The sequence below is a fragment of the Phalacrocorax carbo genome, chromosome 5, assembly GCF_963921805.1.
Source record: "Phalacrocorax carbo chromosome 5, bPhaCar2.1, whole genome shotgun sequence".
Taxonomy (NCBI): Eukaryota; Metazoa; Chordata; class Aves; order Suliformes; family Phalacrocoracidae; genus Phalacrocorax; species Phalacrocorax carbo.
Window position 1 is genome coordinate 60,982,135 of NC_087517.1, and position 21,712 is coordinate 61,003,846.

The 21,712-nt window shown below is 41.8% G+C and overlaps 1 protein-coding gene across 7 annotated transcripts in view; it reads left to right on the forward strand.

Annotated features, from left to right (window-relative positions):
- TEAD1 (TEA domain transcription factor 1) overlaps positions 1–21,712 on the forward strand; it is a 159,125-nt gene that overhangs the window by 95,296 nt on the left and 42,117 nt on the right. For 2 of the 7 annotated variants that reach the window (XM_064452745.1, XM_064452742.1), the window contains 3 exons: positions 16,948–17,012; positions 19,794–19,856; positions 19,945–20,007. Coding sequence is in view for 4 of the 7 variants with exons in the window: in XM_064452742.1 (XP_064308812.1) it covers positions 16,948–17,012; positions 19,794–19,856; positions 19,945–20,007 (191 nt within the window). In the remaining 3 variants the exon portion in view is untranslated. The remainder of the gene's footprint in view (positions 1–16,947; positions 17,013–19,793; positions 19,857–19,944; positions 20,008–21,712) is intronic. The other 5 variants (XM_064452746.1, XM_064452743.1, XM_064452747.1 and 2 more) reach the window with 3 other exon arrangements.

Genomic DNA, 21,712 nt, shown 5'->3' on the forward strand with positions numbered 1-21,712 from the left:
AATTGAGATTTGAATACAACAGTGAAACAGGACTGTCTGTCTCTTGAACTTCTCTTTTGTTCCCAGCTCCAAAGCAGTCCACAAACATCTGCCTGTCAGTTCTCCCCAGTCACTTCTGTAAATCCTTTGCTCAATGTTAACTGAACTAGAGAGAGAGGTGATACGCTTCAGGAAATGTCTTTTGAAGCTGCTTGAAAACAGGAAAGTGCGTAGATGGGAAAGAGACTTTATGAGCATCTTGCGAGGGAAAGGCTGAGTGTAGCCCTCAGGAGGCAAGGCACCAGAATCCATGCAAACGCTCATTGTCGGGACCCAGAATCATAGCAAACCAGGTCTCCTTGGTTCTGCTGCTCATAAAAGCATAAACCTACTGTTGGCAACAACACAAGAACAACTCTTAATTTAAGAGAGAACGCTGATGGGCTGTGGGCAGAGGACAGTAGTCGGCAGGTAGTCAGCGAAGGCAGAGACTAAGAAAAGGCATTTTCAAGTGAGAGACCTTGATCCTGACACAACATGGTCCCATGCCTCCACTGTGCGGCGTGTGTATGTACACCACCAAGTGCCTGCCCAGTGGATGTAGATGAGTCTGACTGCATTCTCGCTTGCGCAAATACCTGGATGCTTACACCTCCCTCTCAACAGGCAGGCAGGAGACTTTGGGGGTCTTGCTTGGGAAGGTACACAAAGAAGATGGTCTGAGATCTGATTTCTGTGGAGATTCACTTTCTCAGACACACAAGTCAAAGTATTTCCAGTGCTCAGAGAATCAGCAAATAATTCAGGCATAGAAGTTTGTGAACTAATTTTTAGAGCTGCTGAGGCTGTTTAGCTCATATTCACCCTTGAAAGACTTTATTTATGCACATAGAAATGTCTGACATCTCCACTTTTTTTTAATCTGGAGAATAAAAAAGAGCCCTTTGTCCAGGTAAGAATGGGAAAAGATGCAAACAAAAGCTTGCCGTAATGGTAGATGTTACAATAGAAAAGAAATACTAGGAGGAAACATCTGAGTTACTGAATTTTAAAAACTTTTGTAAGTTGGCTTACATTTTAATTGAAGTCTTTAATTAATCTGTGGAAATTAAAAGATGAAGGAGAAGCCAGAGTGACCGTTTTAAAAGCACTGTAATGACACTTTTGTTTTTGATGTATTAACTTGGGTTTTTAACAAGGCAGGAGTATCAAGCACTAACAGGTGCGGTAGGCACTCTGGAAGAGTTTCTTTAGCTAGAAGTGAGTGCCATGAAGACTCAGGTGGTTCAGTGTCGATCACAATACTACAGCAAGGCAATGATTTGCCTCGTATAGATTTGAAAAGGTGTTTGTCCATATTATTTGTCTTAAATCTATGGAAATAATTGCATTAGCTGTTTTCTGTTTCATCAAATGGGCACACTCTGCGCTTTGAATCTTCAGCTATTTGCACCTGTTGCTGTAGCAGAGATTCAGTTGTCCTCTTCTGAAGTATTAATGTGGAGCACAAGAGTTTCTGAGGGACCATTTTTGTTACTCAGATCTATGTTTCTTTCAGAAAGTGCCCTAGCATAACTGCAAGCCAAGTCTCTGATGTGATTAAGAAAACAAAGTCTCAGGGATTTGCTTTAATGCTTCTAAGAGTGTTCTTTCGATATCTGAGGTTTATGTTGTATATATACCCTCTTTGGGAGGACCATAAGAAATATTTGAAGACATAGAAACTGTTTCTTGAGATAAAGGACAAAAACTTATGTGATAAAACTGGCATAGAGTCATTTCAGTTGCCACTGGCACAGTGCTCTCCTCAGCCTTCATTCTGCTAAGCGTACCTCAGAAACGGGTGCCGCTTTGTGCCCCATGCCCTATAGAAGTGGGGAAGTTCCTCAGCTGGAGTGAGGGATGACAGCATGTCCCTGTTTCCTTAACAGACTTTCTGTTTTATTCTGGGTTTTGAGCAAAACTGTTTTTCTTGCTCCCACTCAAAAGCTTGTTGCTGGTGTGGTTCCAGATGTGAGACAGAAGGGACAGCTCTGCTTTGGACTCAACATCTCCCATTTAGTCTTCATCTTCAGCAAAAGATTCAGGTTATCATTTAACAAAACACCTGCTTTGACACACTGGCCTTCACTGTAAATAAAAAATAGGTGGGGACTATACAGCATCAGCCTTCTGATGGTTCCACCTCTATCTTGTTTTCAGCACCATTGTGCTGTACCTTTGCATAAATTCTGACTTTCCTTTTTTAAAAAACAAATGCAGATGAGAATAAAAGTTCATTCCCTTGCATAAGATTTTCTAGCTTTAATTCTCCTACCACTCTCCTAGTAAGAGTTGGAAAGGTCATTAATTGCAAGGCATTCTTTTGCACCCATTCCAACTTGAAAGCCTTGTGCCTGAGTGTGCAGCAATCCCAGACAGCCATTAAGAGAGATCGTTCTGCTTGAGGCTTGTTGAAGCTGTCCTGGAGTTGGTCTTTGCCTTTGAATGTCCTTTTGGCATGGGTTTACCATCTCCGCGAACACACTGCTAGATTTGAGGGTGGTCTCCTGCGCAGGAAGCTGTCCCTGCTGCTCAATGGTGTCCATACAGAGGGACAGGTCCCTCAGCTGTCTGCTGGTGTGGCAAGGTGTAGTTACAGGTACAGGAGAAACAAACGTGTTTTTCCTTTTATCTTCTGTGTTCCTTTTAAATCTCCATTTTCACATTCATAGCTGTTCTGAGAAATGTGGCAGCAATTCTTCCACTCCTTAGACTGACTTTCTACAAGTGAAATGTTACTGTTTGGCAGAGCTAGGTTTTCCCACTGACAGGGTGCAGCGTGCAGTAGGGATGCAGCCTGATGTAATTACTGTCGACATCGGTATGATCAGTGCTAGGCCCCGGGGAGTGCTGCAGTACAGTCTCCCATCTGCATTAAGAAGAACAGAAAGGGAAAAAAAAAACACAAATCTCTTAAGTCCAGGCAAGAGGGCCACACATGTTTTAATGACAGATACTTTTTAAAGCTTATTTGCGTTTGGGTGATAATGTACTTTAGTATAGTAGGGGAAATGAGAAACTTCACACACGGCATCTGGAAGTCCTTGTGGCTCACTACCCTCTTTGACAGCAATAACGTGGCTATAAATTTCCCCCAACAGAAAACACATAACTGCATCAGCCATACCAGAAACAACCTTTCATTTTCTTTTAAATGAACGTGTTGTTTTAAATCTCAGCTTTTTAATAGCTTCATATAAACATTTGTGAGCCTCTGAGGTAAGTAAGTATATTTTTACTCCTTGTTCTTATGTCATAGAATCATAGAATCATTTAGGTTGGAAAAGATCATTAAGATCATTGAGTCCAAGTGTTAACCTAATACTACCAAGTCCACGGTACTCATGGAAAATCAGCCTATGGCTCAATGTAGCATCTGGAGGGGTGAGTACTGATATATTCATATGCACCTCACAAAAGATGAAAGGGATGTCACTCTTGCAAGCGCTCATAAGTCTCTGCAGCACTAATTTAATCTCTTTGTGCATATGTAATAGCTCTGCCTGGTGTCAGGTAGAATTTCTTTGGCCAGCCCAATGACCATTTCTTTATGACTTTTAATAGCAAAAGCTTAGTGTGTGCTAAAATGTTGATATTAGTGCGATTGCCAGGTTCAGGATGGATTTGCCAGTTGCCTCAGTGAAAATGCCTTCATGACCAATACATATACTATAAAAAGATCAAAATATAGTAGAGCATTTGGAGGTTTATAAAACTTAGAGATTTGGTGCCAGGTCAACTTGACCAAAGTCTAGGTACAGTGTAGCACTCTGTACACTGCCTGTGTTTTAGCAAAGCACCAGATGGCTATTTCTGTGCTTGCATAGGCAGAAACTTGTGAATTAGGAAGGGGGATGCTGATCGCATTGCCACTAATCTGAAGTACCTTTTTGCCAAGGGACTCATCTGAATTCATACCAGTGTCAGAAGGTTGAAATTCACTATACAGTATTTAACACTTTAAAACTCTTTTTTATTTGTTGGTCTCAGCTGCGTACCGGTGAAGCTCAGGACTACTCCCTCACTCAATACTGCAGTTTTCTGTGTGTCAGGATGCATTCAGCCAGCCACTGGCCAAGTTAGAAGTAAGATGCAGGAGCCTTGTTCTGGGCTTTGCCCATTAGGAAGTAGCGCCTACAAAATAAACTTCCCATGGTGTGTGGCAGCCTGTGCATTCATTAGGGCAGAGCCTGTACAGTATGGGGTGGACAGAAGAGCAGCGATCGTTAAAGCTGAACATTATGGGATGGAGGGTTATCATGGAAACAGCTGAGGAAGAGGAAGGATTAGTATTACTTGTCCTTACTGGTTTGGGGGCGGGGAGAGAGCATGTGCACATTGAAAGAGGGGAGAGAGAAGTGCATAAAGAGCCATCACTCAAAAGAAAAATGAAATAATTTTATGTGCCAGAGACTACAGGTTACCGTATCGGCAGATTAGACTAAACAGATGATAAAGTCACATGAGCAAACTGAGAGCTTGGTAGGGGGAGAAATTTCTAAGTGGCATTAATAAATGTTGAATGCAATTCCAGATCCGTGTGTATTTAAGCTTTCCTTCTTTGCTGCATGAAGCTGCCATGCTCAGAGCTCCTGCCAGTGTACCTGTTGTGGATATAGCAATGTTAGCTGTGGGCTGTGCGCTGGGACATGTCTCCCCCATCCTTCCTAATGCCAGCCTGGGCCTGCAGCCCCCAGTGAGGCATGTTGGAACTGAGAAGCAAAGTCTGCCTGTTCCTTGTGAAATGCCCATTGTTGCTATCGGGATTAGAAGCTACTGGTGGCTGAGGCTGTTCAGTATGATAACCATGCTGGCATGGGTGCAGATGGAGGGAGGGGAGATGCATTGGGTAGAAAGTGAGATTGATTTCACGCACCTTTTTCACCATGATTTTTAGAGAACTAACTTCTATAACAAGCAAAAACCATGAAGAGAGTGTAGGGCTTCAAGAAGGAAACATGCCAGAGCTGCTGCTGGAAGCCCAGTCTCTGCTCCCAGTCCCATGTCAACAGTACTTAGCCACAAAACAACCTGACCGTAAAGTTTCTCTCCTTCTGCATCAGGCTTAAAGAAAGTGGGATTAAGAATTATGCATGAAACTATGTCTGCACTCCATTACTCATTTATCCAAAACAAACAAAGAAAAGGTTTCCAAATGGTACACTTTTTAAATAAATGTTATGTAAAGACATGAGCTGGGAAGCAAAAGAAAGTAGTGATTTACTGTAGAAACAAAAAGTGGTAAAAAAGTTATCAATAACTGTAAATTTCTTTTGGTCCTCTGACACGCCCTACCCCTTAAAATCATTTTTAAAAGAGCCCTCCCATCATCCAAAGCAACAGCTTTAAGTAAAATAATTTATAAAGTAAGTTACAAATTGAGTAAAATTAGGACTCTAATGCATTTGGTAGATACATGAAGTAAAATTTCCTTATGGTTCTCCAGGATAATCTTGCAGATTTTGAAAGGCACAAATGGGCATTTTCAATTACAATCAGTATTTACACTGCTTGGGACATACTGTGGACTGCTGGAGTTGCTGGAGGCCACAGAGGTGCAGAGGGGCAGGAAGAGTCTGGCAGACATTTTTCACTCTGATGAATGAGTAGGTTACGAGGAACACTTCCAAATTTAAACAAGATACATTATGGTGCAGTATTATTTGATTACTCAGCTCTTCATTGCTATCTCTCATAGCTGAGCATCAAAATAAGCAGCAGTATCTTCCATTCTTTAACAGCCTGTTGTGTTCTTATACTTGAATTCAGGATGGCATTAAAGTTTTTTTTTCTCCCCTTCGGCTGGTGTCCTGGGGATCCTTCAGAAGTGCAGGGAATATTGTTCTTCTCCACTTAGCTTGAACATCAGTAACTCAGATGGGATCAACAGGGAGGCAGGAATGGGCAACTGATCTGGACAGGTTCATACCATACCTGGAAGTATGGACAGGTGTTTCTTTAGGCCAAAAAAAAAAAAAAAAGAGTTAAAGGAGTCACAATTTTAAGCATGTTTTGAGACCAGGTTTGCAAGAAATTACTTACCCTGTAGCTCAAGTATGTTGTGGGTCTGTCTTGTGGGTTCGTAATTGGAGCAAAATATTTATCGTACTGAAGCTAGAATGACACTGTTAGCTGTAAAATCTCCACAAAATGTTGCATTGTGCTTGTGAAATAACTTGGAAACCAAGGTTAGTGTTGGATGTATCCCAGGCTCTTTCATATGCTGGTCAAACGTTTCTCCACTTGGCCCATCTGCTGTCAGAAGCTGTCATCTAACACAAACTGAGTCCAAATACCCTGGACATAATGCAAATTAAAATACCTCTTTGCACCTGCTGTGAAAATAAAGCATTTTAACTGCATGGGACACAGACGTCAAATAATTCATATGCTAAATAAACAGTTTTTGCAAAGAGCTGCACAAAATGCCAGCACAAGGTCTGTGGAGCTGAAAACGAAGACAGCTCACAGGGACCTCCCTCACCTGCAGATGAACGCCCCCTCCCCAGGAGCTATATGGTGGGACCCCATACCTGGCTGCGGGCTCCGGCTTTGGCTTGTTTTAGCCTCTGGATCTGGCCAGAACCCTGATCACTGAGCGAGAGAAGTGACCTGCTCTCTTAAAATCTCATTATAGTAAATGCTGAGTTGAGAAATCATGTCACAGCTCTTCCCGTTTGTAATGTCATCAGTGGAAGAAATTTACCTCTTTAATGCCTCAGCTTTGCTCTCTATCAACGCTGCTATAGGGAATATATCACCAGTCTGACTGCAGTCCACCGTTAAAATGGGCGGGGAGTTCAAAAACATATTTGGCAGTACACAGATATGTTTTTTGAAATGTGCTGGATTTTCTGGAGACTGCTTGCTGTCTGCAAATTGGATGTGTAAGCCTTACAAAGAGAAGGCCCTCCATTACTTCTACAACTCTTGTTTGAGAGACAAATCTTGGTTGCTTGCTGCAGAAGTGAGGGGACATGGTCCATGGATGTTTCTGGAGTTTCTACATGTTTTCCTACTTGTGTGCACTGACTTGTTCATACAGATTTCTTTCAAAGTTATATTGTATAAACAATATTATGCTATTCTGTAAGGTGTTATCTTACTTTGTGCAGCCATTTCCAAGTCTTTTAAGTATCATCACTGTGTGCAATATGAATCTAGTCCAAAGAAACGTGCAGTATTTCAAGAATCTTCCTCTTTCAGTTCTTGAGGCACAGGCTCATACTCAGAACTTCAGTGAAGCTTCAATACACAATTTAAAGTAATTTTTTGTTCTATTTGATCATCTCTCTGAAATCAAAACACTTTTTTGGGTATATGCAGCTTAGAAATGTGTAAGCATTAAGATATACATACAGTTTAAAGCGGTTAGAACATTGTAGTTGTGTAAAGTTTTAATATTAAACATGAGGGGGGAAGGATACTGTTGTAGGGATAGTTAAAGTGGATTTTTTAAAGAGTAAACAATAGTACGCAAACTGGCATCCAAAATTTCTCCTCTGCAAATAAGCGTTACTTAAACAATTGTAATTCCTTTAAAAAATGAACTTCATTTTGCCTAAGAGAACAAACAGAACTGAAGCCACCTACTGAGAAATTCTATTTTGCTAATTTTTATCTATTCTAATGCAAATAGTGGTTTTAATCCCCTTAACTCATCCATCATGCATGACAGGTCAGCCAGCCCATTGTCTGTGTATTTGAAGGATTCCTGTTCAAATCAGACTTTCTGTCAGTAGCATTGGGTAAGAGTCTTCCCCTTTCTGAAATGCTCATGTTGCTGAAAAATTACAACTACCTTGGAAAACAACACAGCAATTACATATACACGTGGAAGTCACATGGGGTCTTCACAGATAGGTTACTAATAGTTCCTATCATAGCAGGGAAAAAAAAAAAAGAATGTCAGATTAAGGACATCTAGGTTTTTGTATAATCTACTAAACATCTGTAGCTGATCCAGAGAGATGGCAAAGGTCAAGTTTGGGTGTTTTTTTCCTATGGGGATTTCTTTGTATATTCTGAAGCCTAGAAATTGCTGTTTGTTTTGAAATGCATTTTTGGTTGCAGTAAAATACAGTTTATAGTAAGTAGAAAATAATATAATTACAAGGGAGCAAAAAACTTCCATGTATTTTTGTAACATTTAAATTTTAATTAAATGGGGCTTAGAGTAAATTATAAAACCTTCTTTTGTTGAGACAACTGACACTGACAAAATATTAATTAATGAATATTCAGAGAGATCTCTGGATCACTCTTCTGTCTTTTTGAAATATGTTCTGTCTGTGTTTTTAAAAACTCAGAAGAAGAAAATTAATAAACATTGCTTATGTGGAATATTTCCCAGTATGAAGAGCTGCCAAACAGAATCCAATGCATTGCATTAGTGTCAATGAAGACTTTTGAACCAGATGTGCCTATGGGTCTTTTTTGTTGTTTTCTTTGCAACTGAAACTAGGATAAAACCCAAAAGGTTAAGACTTGACATGGGGAGAATATCCTTCCGTGCTACTATTAGGTCATTTCCCTTTTGCTGTATCAAGTAAATTGTGGTATTGCTTCAACCTGGGATAATTTTGTTGTTGTTGTTTTTAATACAATGCACAAAAAGTGCTTTTCTTTGGAAATATCATTATGATATAACTTCAATGAGTCATTGTAATTGTTCACTCATTAGCATCCAAAGGGATTATTTTGGTTATTTTGTTTGTTGGATCTTTTCTTTTCCCTGTCCTCTTGGGCAACCCAGTTACAGTATACTTCTCAAGCAGTTAATTTGTGTATAATAATACTTAAGTGGCTTATTGTAATCTTGCGTGTGTGTGTGTGTGTGTGCGCGTACACACACACCACTCAGGCAGCCCTTATAACCCACCCATTTTAGGAACCCTGTGGTCTTTGTCTCCTCCTGGTCCTGTCCTGGGATGGCCACTTCTGTGCGTGGTCCCTATGTGAATTCAGAGGCAGAACCTGTTCAAGGTCTCAGTGCAGAGTTAAGCAACAAGCTCCAGCAGGTCTATGATGCGTGGGGTTTTTTTTTTTTTGCCCCCACCCCATTTCCTGGGGGACTGTGGGGATCTGCCTGCATTGCTGGCTGCGGGTGAGCTGGGCAGCCCCAGCCCTCCAGCAAGTGCCCGTGCACAGATATGGAAACCCTGTGCTTGATGCAGGTTTGAATCTGATTATTTTCACTACAAAGCAAGTGAAAAGCAGCTCCCATTCTCTTCCACAGGCTGGAGGAGCTGTCTCCTGCCTTATATTCCCATTATTAAAGGCTGCCTAAACTGAGTGGTCCCTCAGATTCGCATATTTGGGCTAGGGAATAGCAAATTCCCTGCATAGGGCCTCCCATCTTTACTTCAAGGCATTGCATATACTGCTGCTTAATGAGGAAAAAAAAAAAGAAAAAAAAAAAGTGTAGGGGGATCAAGGGAGTGTTTGCACTGGCTCACTTGGCAATTAAAAATACATAAGTTAAAGAATTGCCATGAACTTGCCCAAAGGGCTATAATAAATAACATCCTGCATGACTAGTACATAAAGTGTGCTCTATGGTTTTGAATGAAATGACTGTGTTTGTTTTTAGGGTTGTTGGTTGGGGTTTTTTTCAGAATCGTAACAGTTGGAATACAAATAGGCTTATGTTTCTGTAATTGTGGTAAACATATTTTAAAAATTGCTGTTTGATCAACTGTAAATATTACCAGTTCAGAGGTTAAATGCTGTTGTTGAATTCATTCAGGAAAATCCAGCAGAAGTGTAAATATGGCAGAAAAAGCTAAACAATATGGCAAAGGAATATTTGCTGACTTAAGAGTGCAGGATCAACACCAATATTTTTCCAGTGATGCTAAACCTCTTGTAACTGCTAAATTGGATTTGTAGTTGAATGAAGTATCAGCTGCTGTTGGACAAGCCCATAAAGGCCGGACGGCTGGCCTTTTGTAGGCAGGGCTTAAAGGACGATTGATATGTTTTAGCACTTTTGGGATTATTGTGATTAGGAGGAAGCCATTCTGAATGATAGAGAAAAGGGTGTAAAAAACACAGTCCACAGCTGGTAAGCAGCATGTGTTTGCTATAAGGAGAGGTCATGACTAGTTGATCCTGCTGGTTCTGGCATTGATTGACAGTCAAGAAAACTTGATATTATGAAGCAGATCCTTCTTCCCCCACCCTCCACCCCCTTTTCTTTTTTTTCTTAAAGAAATGATGCTTCTGTTGTGTAAAGCCAAAGTATTTTCAAAATCTGGAACACTCACCGGTTGCGAGCTAAATGTCCAGAGACACAGCTGCAAATTTAGAGTTGTTAAAATATCATCTAGAAATTAGTATTCAACCCATATCTGTGAGAACAGTAAATATGGGTTACAGAATTAGCTCTGGTGTTTCTGTGTTTGCCTTTTTCATATGTGCTAGTCTTAACTAAAACCCTCTTTGCCATATAGTAGAAAATTTATGCTAAGCATGTGGAAATTTCAAGTTTGCTGAACTTGTTAACTATTATGCCTCTGGTATATCTAAGATATTTAGCAAGGAATAATATGTGTAAAAATATCTTACCATACAGAAAGCAGTTTTATAATTTTATTTCTATTAAACACCTGCCCCGGAAAACATGTAGGCTATTTCATCTTATCTCTGCTACCCACTTGGAAACATAGCGCTTCCTTTTTTTTTTTCTCTTTTTTTTTTTTTTTTTGTGAGCAGCCATCCGAAAGCTCGCAAATGCACATTTAAATAGTTGGATCTCTGACTCTTTTTAGTGGGGCTGTACCTCTTTCAAAATTTGAGTTTAGCATACCACACAGGAAAGAACACAAGCTTGCCAACTCCCGCTGAGCGTTTTTTCAAGCCTGTGAAAAGAATGAATTATTCAGCAGTAAGCATGCTTACAGCTGGCCATTTGGGAGCTTTGATGTGCGAATCAGGCGGTTGCATGAATGCCCTTATTGTCATGTTATGTGTACACAGTGTGTGAATTATTGAAAATAGTGAGGCCTGAGCCTCATCTGGTAGAGATTACAGTGCAGGCATGCTGGGTGAAGGTCTGTAATTGAAAATCCCCAGATGCTGTTTATTTGGCCTATGTCACGTGGCCTTCTGCAGAAAGCTTGTCTGAACAAAATGCTGCCCGCCTGGGAAGCGCTGCCCAGCCCCCTCCGAAGCCCTCGCAAAACCCAGTGTGCGGACGACTTAAACACCTGCCCATAATATTTTTAAAAGCTTAAATTAGATTTGCCTATAACGTTTAAATAGAGGATGCCTTACTTAGGGGTTTAAACTGCTTAGCCAGTTGTTGACTTGCAGAGCTCTTTTATCTACAAGAGGCTTTTTGTTAGCCAATTTAGCTTTAAAGCGTCTTCAGAAGGCAGCACCAGCAAATTTTAGGTGAGCTCTCCCAAAGCCGGATATTCTGCCTGCAAAACGGAGCCGAAAAGTGCTGGGGCTGAGCGCTGCAGCAGAGTGGCTCTTCCTCCACAGGCTGGGAGCCTGGCCGCCCGAGGGCCCCACGGCCACCTTCTGATGGAGGAAAGTGTTAAAACCAGCCCATCCCCACTGATGATATCTGCACAGGGACATTGGGTGGGATCTGGATCCGACCCATGCTCGGCAGCCAGACAAAGGGCTCAGTGCCGCTCACAGGGGCTGTCCCAGGAGAGCGCTCGCCTGAGGTGCGGCGAACTCGTCAGTAGGCTCCTCATCAAGCAAAACTCCCGCTAGCTCTCCAAATTTAGCCCCCGGGCACATGTGCGGCACTTTGCAATCACCAGGCTGTGTACCAGCTTTGAGCAGAGGCTGACAGAAATGGAGCTTACTAAAACCAGCTGAAAAACTTTGCCATGGTGAAAATATGGCATGACCATGACTTGGGAGATGAAATGTTTGTGCGGGTCTGTCCCCAGACTTTGTGCTAAGGATATGAAATACCTATTTCAAGCCAGTGTCTTAGAATTTGGAGAAAATCATAGTACCCCATTATCTGAAAAGAATAGGCATTTCTACTTGGTTGTTACTTATATTATTTTGCAGAGTATGAAAACTTTTTAAAATTAGCTGTTCATTTTCAAATTGATAACCGGCTTGATTTCCCACACTTGTCTATTTTTATCACATTTGGATGGTGCCTATTACTGGGAGCTAGGAGGGCGGAGGTTTAATTTGTGTCATTAATGTTCTAAATAAAGACGTCTGTCCACCACGTGGCCGGTAGCTACGCAGGGACGTGATGCACCGGCTTGGTGCACTGCTGCTGTAGGGACTGGGTTTGAGCAGCAATGCTTGTGGCTAGGACCTGGGGAAAGGGACCTGGCCTGGCTGGGGGTATGTCCACAGCTCACACAGGTCCTGGTAGATCTGCCTGTGGTGGCCTGTTTGATTTTCACCTTTGGGGTCCTTGCCCATGCTGGGTGAGCGGGGCCAAACTCACCCTCAGCACCAAGGGTGGCACCTGGGAGCCTTGTGGAAACCTCTGTGGGGGCTGATGCTTGGCTGCTTTAGGCTGTCTTTAGAAATAACGTTAGTGGGGGAGGCTTCCCCACACAAGGGCCCTCTGTTAGAGCAACAACTGCCTCCCCCAGGGAGAGGCGGGTGGGAGCCTCCCCACTTTGCAGCTGCTTCTACTTATTTTGAACAAGAAGAGCAGAAATGTCAGTCCTCTGTGCCGCCTGTGAGGTGTCCGTGATCACTGCACACTCCCTTGTTTAGGGTGATGCTCCTCAGAGACGGGGCAGTATTTTGGGAAGGCAGAGTGAGCCTGTGTCCTGCTGGTTGGCAGGAGCATGGCTGCCCCGGGGGCCCGGCCGTTCGCCGGAGGGGCCACAGTGAGGCTTTGGCACCCCTTGGAGCCTCACGCGTTTTCTAGCACCTGCACTGTTTTCTAGCTGAATCCCTTTTTACTTCCTGCCATGATTAAAAAGATGATCTGTTGTGTAAAATGCCTCCTCCTCAGCATCAGCTCAGGAACAATTATAGTTGGCAATTGCACTGACAGTACAGAAGGGCATGACACATAAGGCCTGAATTTTGAAGAGGGGGGAAAAAAAATAACCCAAACCAGAAGAAGCAGCCTATATAAAATATTTGTTGTGATCCTCTCCTGATGATTTCAAGATCCTTGGAAAAAGATTCTTGTGCTGTGAATATGTTTCATCTGACCGGGCACCTCCCCACACCTCTCTTTGATACCTGAACAAAAACATTCAAAGTAGGAGACTGTCATAGAGGATAACAAGGAGATGAACATTTGCAGTTCATAAACCTGACCTCTTCTGCCAGGCAATTTCCCAGATATATATGACAGGGAATGTGAGGGAGGGCGTGTATGGGAAGTATTTCCACAGCTGAGCTCTTCTTAGAGAAAAACAGATCTATTTATTAATGAGCATTTTTCACCCTAAGGTTTCTAATGGTCAATTAAAGAAGTTCCTCGAGCCTCTTGTTTCAGACTCTTCCTATTCCCAAGAACAGGAAAGTGTGTTTTTAGGATTATTTGGCCTTCCTTTCTTTAAAATCCTGTCAGGGCCCTGGCTGGTGAGGAGATAAGATCTTTTCTGTTAGTATCTGTCAGCTGGTAAAGAGCATCAGTATTTGGTAGATAACATAAAAGCTGTAAACTTCTAGTCAGGGGCATCTGTCTTGCATATATCAGGTAATGCTTATATTTGGGTTTATGGCTTTTTGGTAGACCAAAAAAGAACTTTTCAGATCACTGTGGTCAGGCAGCGGATATTTAGGGAGCCTCATGAGGCTACAATATCTTCTGCTGTGGCTAAACCTGGTGCATGTTTCTTTGCTGTGTTGAAACATGGCTGTAGAGGAAAATATAAGGCCTTGGCCACTTTGTATGGTTCCTTGTAGAGTTCCTCCTCCCTGTAAGTTAAGTCAAATTATTCTAGGCTGTTGACTGTTCTTGAGCTAGGCTCCAGCTAGACTTCACCTTAAGGGGAAGTGATCACTTTGCAAAACCACAATCTTGTTAGACCTACCTCTGCCAAGCTAGATAGCAGCTAGAGAAACTCCACCTTGATTCAAGCCAGAGCACTTCATGGACGGACTGGAGCTCAACCGGAGACAGCACTTGAGTGGTATTTTGTATAATACAGTCTAGACTTTCAGTACTTGGTGTTTTTTATAAAGCTGCTTTGCCTGTCAAGTGGCTGCCTGGGAATCTGAGCTTTCCTTTAAAAATAGTTTTTTAGCTCTCTTGACTGGGAAGAAAACTGTTAAACCATGAGAAGGTTTAACTCTTCCTTCCTCAGCTATTGCTGAAAGCTGCATGGGATTGCCTTAATGGGCAGGGATGGCTGGAGTGACCTGGGATGTGACTGTGTGTCTGAAACATCTTCAGTACAGACGGAGGGACAGGAGACAGCAACGCATCCTTTACATCACCATACAGAGTCATTGACCTTGCAGAGTTGCCAGCTGCTGATAAGGACAACCTGACAACTCTTTTTGCACCAAAACAGTATTCTGAGTGCTTAATGTATGCACTTACTTAAAGATATGCAAAAGAAAGTACTTTCTGGAGTGGGGGCATTCCCCAATTAAATCAAAATGTGCATTTAGACATATGAAAATGTTCATACCACCTACCATGCTGGTGATTGCAGGAATGTGGTGATCTCTGAATCTCACCAAATAGCAGAGGGCTGCACTTGCAGGCTACCACCCCTTCAGGCTCCCTGTTGCTAGGTGGTAAAATGCATATTCCTATTTTTCTTTTAATTTTTGTGTACCTCTTTACTGTCTACTAGCCTAGTACTCACTAAAGGGACACTGCAGAGGCATAAAAAGTGCCAAGCAAGAAGGTTTTGGAAAACTCTCATCCAATGAACATTTAGTATGATGTGCCATCGTTGTATACCTTTTCCTCTCCCTTCTCGTTACCATAGCCTTAGGCTCTCAACCTCTCTGTCGGTGCTGTTTCCCAAACTGTATGATATTCTTCCACTGTAGAACTTTTCCATCTCATACTACTGATGAGCAGAGCAGCTCCATTTCTGCCCATGCCCAGCACCTGCAAGTGAATTTGCAATCCTGTCACTGTGAGGTAGCTGCTGTTACAGTGTAAGGACAGAGGCGGACAGCCACCACTGTGAAAACTATTTCTCCATATTTGAAGTGAACTGTTTGGATGGTGAGAAAGTACATGAGAACAGAGCAGTACAGAGATTGAGCATTCCCTGGTTTCACCCCATGAACACAAAGGCACTTGTTCACTGCAAATGGCAAGTACCTTGTGGGCATGACAGGCTGCAGAAATGCAGTCCAGCCAAAAGACAAGGTCTTTGCGTGAAATTAGCTAACTAACTCTTGTTTTGCATATGAAAATCCCTCATCTGTGTGCAGAAATGTTGCTTGTTTGTGTAACAATTTGCTCACGCAAATTTACCCCTTGAGGTTTGTCCTGAAAAGACCTGCTGAAGAGTTACAAACCTCACATTGCCATCGCAGTGGTGTGTTGCGGGAAACCTGGCACATAGTCAGACCAAATCAAAAGGGAATCGGAGAAAACACAGCTCTACTCTGAAACACGTTGGTATTTCATATTCTAGTACCCATTCAGCAAACAAAGCATGGAAGAGACAGGAGCTGTGAGACATTTGATACAAAGGGTGTAAAATAAGGCTCAGAGGGGAAGACAGAAGGAAAAGGGAAAATGAAGGTCCAGTTTGACTAATTGCGTTCAATCTTCCAGTCAACAAAATACCCTTCAGACATAGGCAAGCTACTTCAAAACTTCCCCATCTCTCCCCAACAACATCAAACAGAAACAGTTTGAGTTCCTGGCTGATACAACTTTCTGCTCTCCCCAGCTATGTACTCATACACTTTAAAATAACTTGGTGGGTGATGAGTTATTTTCTTAACCTCCCCATTTTCAGCTTGCTGCTAAATCAGTTTTCTCATTTTCTACACATGGGCTGCTTATCCCCTGTGCTGAATGCAAATAACTTCATAACTCAGGACAAGTATATTTAAGTTATTACAACTCATGGAGAAGTAACATAATATGCAGTGAAAATAAACAGGCACCACATAAAACTGTGTTATCTTCCATGTCAGCAATATTTCGGAAGGAAATTATTTGGAAAGAAAATGTTAGTTTGCATTAGGTAGCATAATGTGTGACTGAAGAAGAGTCAAATAGCCATTTTAGAAACTTGGAAATACTATACGTGTCCAAGAGAAATAGAGCTCTAAATAACAAACCACCGTGTTGATCAGCCCCACTGCAGCAGGAACTTGGGCACCACAGGGTGACCACTCTTGTGTGTAGAGTTAAGGGTGTGATTGATAAGCTGCTGAACTGGGACTGGAGGAGGCAGAGTGCTTCCTTGCAGGAAGGATAGATTTTGCTGTCCTCCATGTAGAATTAAAACTTGGAGAAAAGCTGATGCAAATCCATAACATCCGGGTGATTGGCACTTCAGCCCGGGTGGCACACGACCTTCTTGAGCAGCTCCATCTCCCAGCAGGGGTCCAGGTGGGCTGGGGGTGTGTGTGAAAAATGCCACCCGGCACAGTCAGAAGCAAAACCAGAGGAGCCCAGACCTCATGCCAGCCCCAAGGATGAGGGGTTCTGCCCTGAGAGTTTATCCTGGGGACCACCTCTGGCCAAGGAGGTGCCTCTCTGCCTGCAAACAGCTGCAGGGCTTCAGTGAGAAAACACTGAACCCATAGCCCTCTGCACATAGTTCATGTGGAACATGAAATGTCTGTTAAGGTGAGGGAAGAGAAATGCTGAAGAACAATGAGATATACTGATAAATAGTTTGCAAAGGAGAAGTGGAATAGGTGTAAGAAAACATAAGCCTCATATGCATGGAACTCGTATGTTTAAATGTGGTATTTTTATGGTGTTTATGGATGCAATGCTGCTTGTCCCTTATAATGAATTTTTCTTTGTTTCAGGTAGGAATGAATTGATAGCCAGATACATCAAACTTAGAACAGGGAAGACACGGACCAGGAAGCAGGTAAAATAACCCAGTGGGGAAGTATGCATGTCAGTGAATGACAAAACATGGCATTTTTGGCTGCAGTGGCTGTCTGTGCTTCAGCTCTGATGAGATGATGTATTGACTTCACTGTTCAGTTTAAATACATGCTGTTTAGAAAATATTTAAAACTCCATTTTTTTAATGTTGTGCATCATTTCAGTGGCAGTTTGAGGATGCAATTTTTATTAACCTATGTGCACATGAAGCTATTATCCCCTGTATTTGGGGGGAAAAAAAAATCAAAATTTGAAGTAGAAGCATAAAGCATTGTGCCCTATTTCTCTATAAGGACAATTACAGAATATAATAATTAATTTGAGATGGTGAATAGTGGAACTTCTGAAAGTCCAGAAAATTCACCTATATAATAGAGGTTATGAACCTTGGACATGAGAGGTAAATAAATAAAAACTATCTCTCAGGACTGGTCCTAATCGTGCTCTCAGCTCATGGGCAGTACTTGCTACAGGATGAAAAAATAATTTAAAAAATCACCAAGAGCCTTCAGGCTCATGTTCTGTAAGATCATGGTAAGATTTCATTAATCAAAGAGTCAGAATAAACCTCTAACCAGTCTTAAGTCTTTTTCAGATAATTACCACACAACCATTAACTTATCTCATATTACTAAATCCTTTAATTTAGAATATCTGTGGTGATCAGCAGCCTCACAGAAGGCACATGCTCTGTGTAGTGTATGCGGTGGTTACTAAACTCTTGCGCTGTTTCAAAATGCTTTGCAAATCACAGAGTCCTCTCACTTTCTCTAACATCAGTGCAAGATTTCCCTTCTCCCTATCCACGTGCGTGATGAAGGGGAAGGCAGAGGCTCGTACACTTGCATGCAACGTGTGTTTTGTAATGCAGGGAAAGGTGACGCTGAGTCAGCACACACAAAGATGGCCTGCTGCCAGCACTTGGATTTAAAGCACTTTGGACTGGGTGATATTTTGCCCTGGGTAGTGTCCTTTGTCAGTTAGGAAAACAACGTATGTACAAGGGATGAAAAAAGGCATGAGAGAGAAACTGCAGCACACGGAGGAGGAACAAACAAAAGATTGGCAAAGTCCCAAGTTGTTCTCAGCTATGCCCATGCGATCTCCAGTAGTCAAGGGTTACGCTAGGATCTTAAAATCGCACCAGGAGTCAAAATGCAGACCTTGGGGCTAGATCCTTGGCCAGCATGTCCTGGTAGAGCTGCAGTGAAATGAAGAGGGCTGTGATGACTTACACATGGCAATGTTCTGCCTCCAAACTTGTACATCCCTCTATAGTGATTAATAAATCACTTTAGACTAAGTGTTTAGAAAAGTTTGATTGTTGCTTCTTTTGAGTTTCAACTAAGCAATTAAACGTTACAGTTGTGCTCCTTGTATAACCTTTAATACCACTAATATCCCACTGAAAGCAAAACAAATGAACGTGTGTGAAAACTTGGTCTATGTGTTTGACTACAAAATTGCTTAGTAAGCAATTATATAACTCTGAATTACTGCAAACTTGTTCCTGAGCTGCTTCCTGAAGAAGTCTCTGAAGGTGGCATTTGGGGGCTGTGCTCATTTATAAATTATTGTTTCCTTTCCTACTAAAAATAAAGGGTTTTTGGTACTATTGTCATGGAATAGTCTTACAGAGGGAGGAAATCAAGCTTTGTTTCTCCTTTTCTTTTGCTTTGTTCTTTCCCAGACAGGAATTGTAACTAACTTAGGAAAAATGTACAACACTTGATATGGTATGCCCTGGGTTAAATAAGAATAAGAGATTTCTCTTTAGAGATTTTTACCGTCACTGCAGGTTTTAAACCTTCACGCAAGAGGGCTGTAGGACGCTGAGCACTACTGAGCGGTGCTGGGCAGCATCATTAAACCCTCATCATTAATAACATGGATTTCAGTATGTGCCTGAGTAAACAGGAAGGTGAATCTGGGCCCAGACCCTTCACTGCACAGGCAACAACTTCTGACCAATACCTGGTCTAGTGCAGGACTGAATTTACACAATTTTTTTTACCAAAATATAATGACGATGGGCCAAACCCATTACACTTATCTCACATATATGTGACACATGTGATAATGATCACTCAAGTTGATTTCAAGTTACTGGTCTGCACTTAGATGAGTGTCTTGTGGGCAGACTTGATGCTGAGATTACGGAGGAAGTCAGCACAGATTCAGGGACCTATGTCGTGCCAGTAATTTATCCTTTGTTCCAGAATTTAGAGCATTTCAGTGGGGTCAAAATGCCGCCTAAGGCTCCTCATTGGAGCTGCAGAACACAATAAACAACGGATAAAACTTCTCAGTGCCAAGTTGTGTCTTGAGCCTAGTGGCAAATGGTCAGAGTGGGCATCTGCATCTCTAGCAGATGGGGTAGAAATCCTGTTGGCGCCCAGCGCGAGAGCGCAGGGCCTAGCCACGGATGGAATCAGTACCAAAGCATGTGGGCTGTGTCCAACTGTGAACTGTGTCTTCTATCTTGTAGCTGAATGCACAACCCGGTGGGTCACTTCCCTCCCCCCTTAATCAAGTCACTGCAGTGATGACCTGTATTGTTAAGCCTCGGTGCTAAGAGCTTGGTATCTGGCTGGGAATGTGGTATCTTTAACAGCAGAGCTTACTGAAGATGCAAATAACTTCCTCCCCTCAGAAAAGTTTTTTTATTAAGAAAAAAATAGACATTTTAAATTTGATTTGCTTTTTGTTTTTCTTTTGTTTGTTGTTTTTTTTTTTTCCCCTATAAACCTGAACAATGTAGGTGTCTAGTCACATACAGGTCTTAGCAAGAAAGAAAGTTCGAGAAATTCAAGCCGCCATTAAGGTACGTTTGGCTTGCCCAGTTGTAGGGGGCTTTTCATCTCCATGGTTACAGGCTTTTCCTTTGTTTCCTCCCTTCCCCTACCCTGCAGGTGTCTAGTCACATTCAGGTTCTTGCCAGAAGGAAATCTCGTGATTTTCATTCCAAGCTGAAGGTATGCGCTTTTCTGCTTTTGGGCTTGTGGTTGCTATGCCTGTCCCTTCCTCCTCCCCGCGGTGATGGGCGAGCGCCTGGTGCTGCCGTGCCTGTAACCTCGTTTTCCTGCATGTGGTAGCTGTCTGCGTCTCTTTGTGTTTAATCTCCGGTTTCTGCACTAGCATCCACATTAAAAACGTTGTTTTAACACTGTCCAAATGCAAAGTGAACTACTCTTTGTAACAGCTCAGCACCTAAACCTGATTTTTAACCCATTAGTCTGTTTTTTTTAACAGTTAAGTGCTAGTGGTGTATTTAAATACACAGGGTTTTTATGCAGTTGTGTATATGCTTTTTCTTTTTTTGCTTTTTCCAGAGGGGTAATTGGGGTAATTGTTTTCCATTCCCAAAAGTTTTTTGTCTGTCATTTTGAAATGCTATCAAGACTACTTAAAATACATGGTTTATTCCAAGTGCCAGAGAGCACAGATTATCAAAATTGCCCTAACTATAAGGTGTTTCTAGAGTACAATCTAGTATCACCTCAAGTTACATACTATTTACAAGATTCCCTGAAATTTTAATTTTTTAAGGGAAAATATTGACATTTATTCTTTGGAGAGCCTCAGTCAGAGTCCTGTTCAGGGAATATTAAGTATGTTTGCTTAATCTGACGTGATGAATTGTACATGTCCCCATTTTCCCTGGTTTCCATAAAATAAATTCAAAGGCTAAAAAGAAACTCTTGGAAATGCTTAATAGGGGTTTCTTGGATTGCTTTTTTTCCCAAGTTTTCCAGTGGAGGTCTTGGGACCTTTTTTGTTTTGTTTTCCCATTACTTAAAAGTGGAGGAGGGGGTTTTGCAGTTTTTGATGTTGATTTTTTAATTTTTAATAAAAAGCAAAGGAATTTGTCAATCTTCTACTTCCCTCCTTTTTTCTTTTTGTCAGGTTTTTTCCCCACATGGGAACAAATCACATTTTTGTTCTAGCTGAAAAGCAAAATGTTTCAGAAATTAATTTCACAATACTAAGCGGTGAGCACTGCAGATGCTTACCATGATCTGGAACTGCAGCGTATAAATAACAGCCTGGCTTTGTAACAGGCCTCCTTGACAGAAGCACTGGGTTTTTCATCCGCAGTGGGCAGCATGCTGGCAAGCTTGTATGGCTGTTGGTGGCTGGCTTTTTAGCTGCACTGGCTGAGCAGTTGGGGTTCGTAAGGAACAACTAAGACAACTTAAACATACTGCTTTTTAACCAAGGGTGCAATAATACAGAGATATGTAGCATTTTAAGCTTAAATTGTCAATCCTTGATGCCTAAAATTAAGTATGTAAATAGGTGACCTTACTTTCAGAGGTGCTCAGTACCAGCAACTCTCAGGGAGTTTTATAGGACTGGTGAGCGCTCAGGGCTACAAAAATCAGGAAGCCCACTCAGATACCACAATACAGGCCTAGGAGCCTAACAAAAATATTTGATTTACTGTTCTAAAATGCTTCCCTTTCTGAATGCCCAAAATAGCTTAAAAAACAAAGACACTTATAAAGCAAAAAGTATTTTTTAAGTACTACACCCGCTGTCTGATTTTAATTGAAGCTTTCCAAAGAAGAAAGAAGATAGCTAAACCCTAGTAATATTTGAAACCTCTAGCCTCGATGTCATTTGCAATAAATAGAGATCCAAAGGGATTTTTCATTTTAAGGAGTTGCCTGAAGAAGG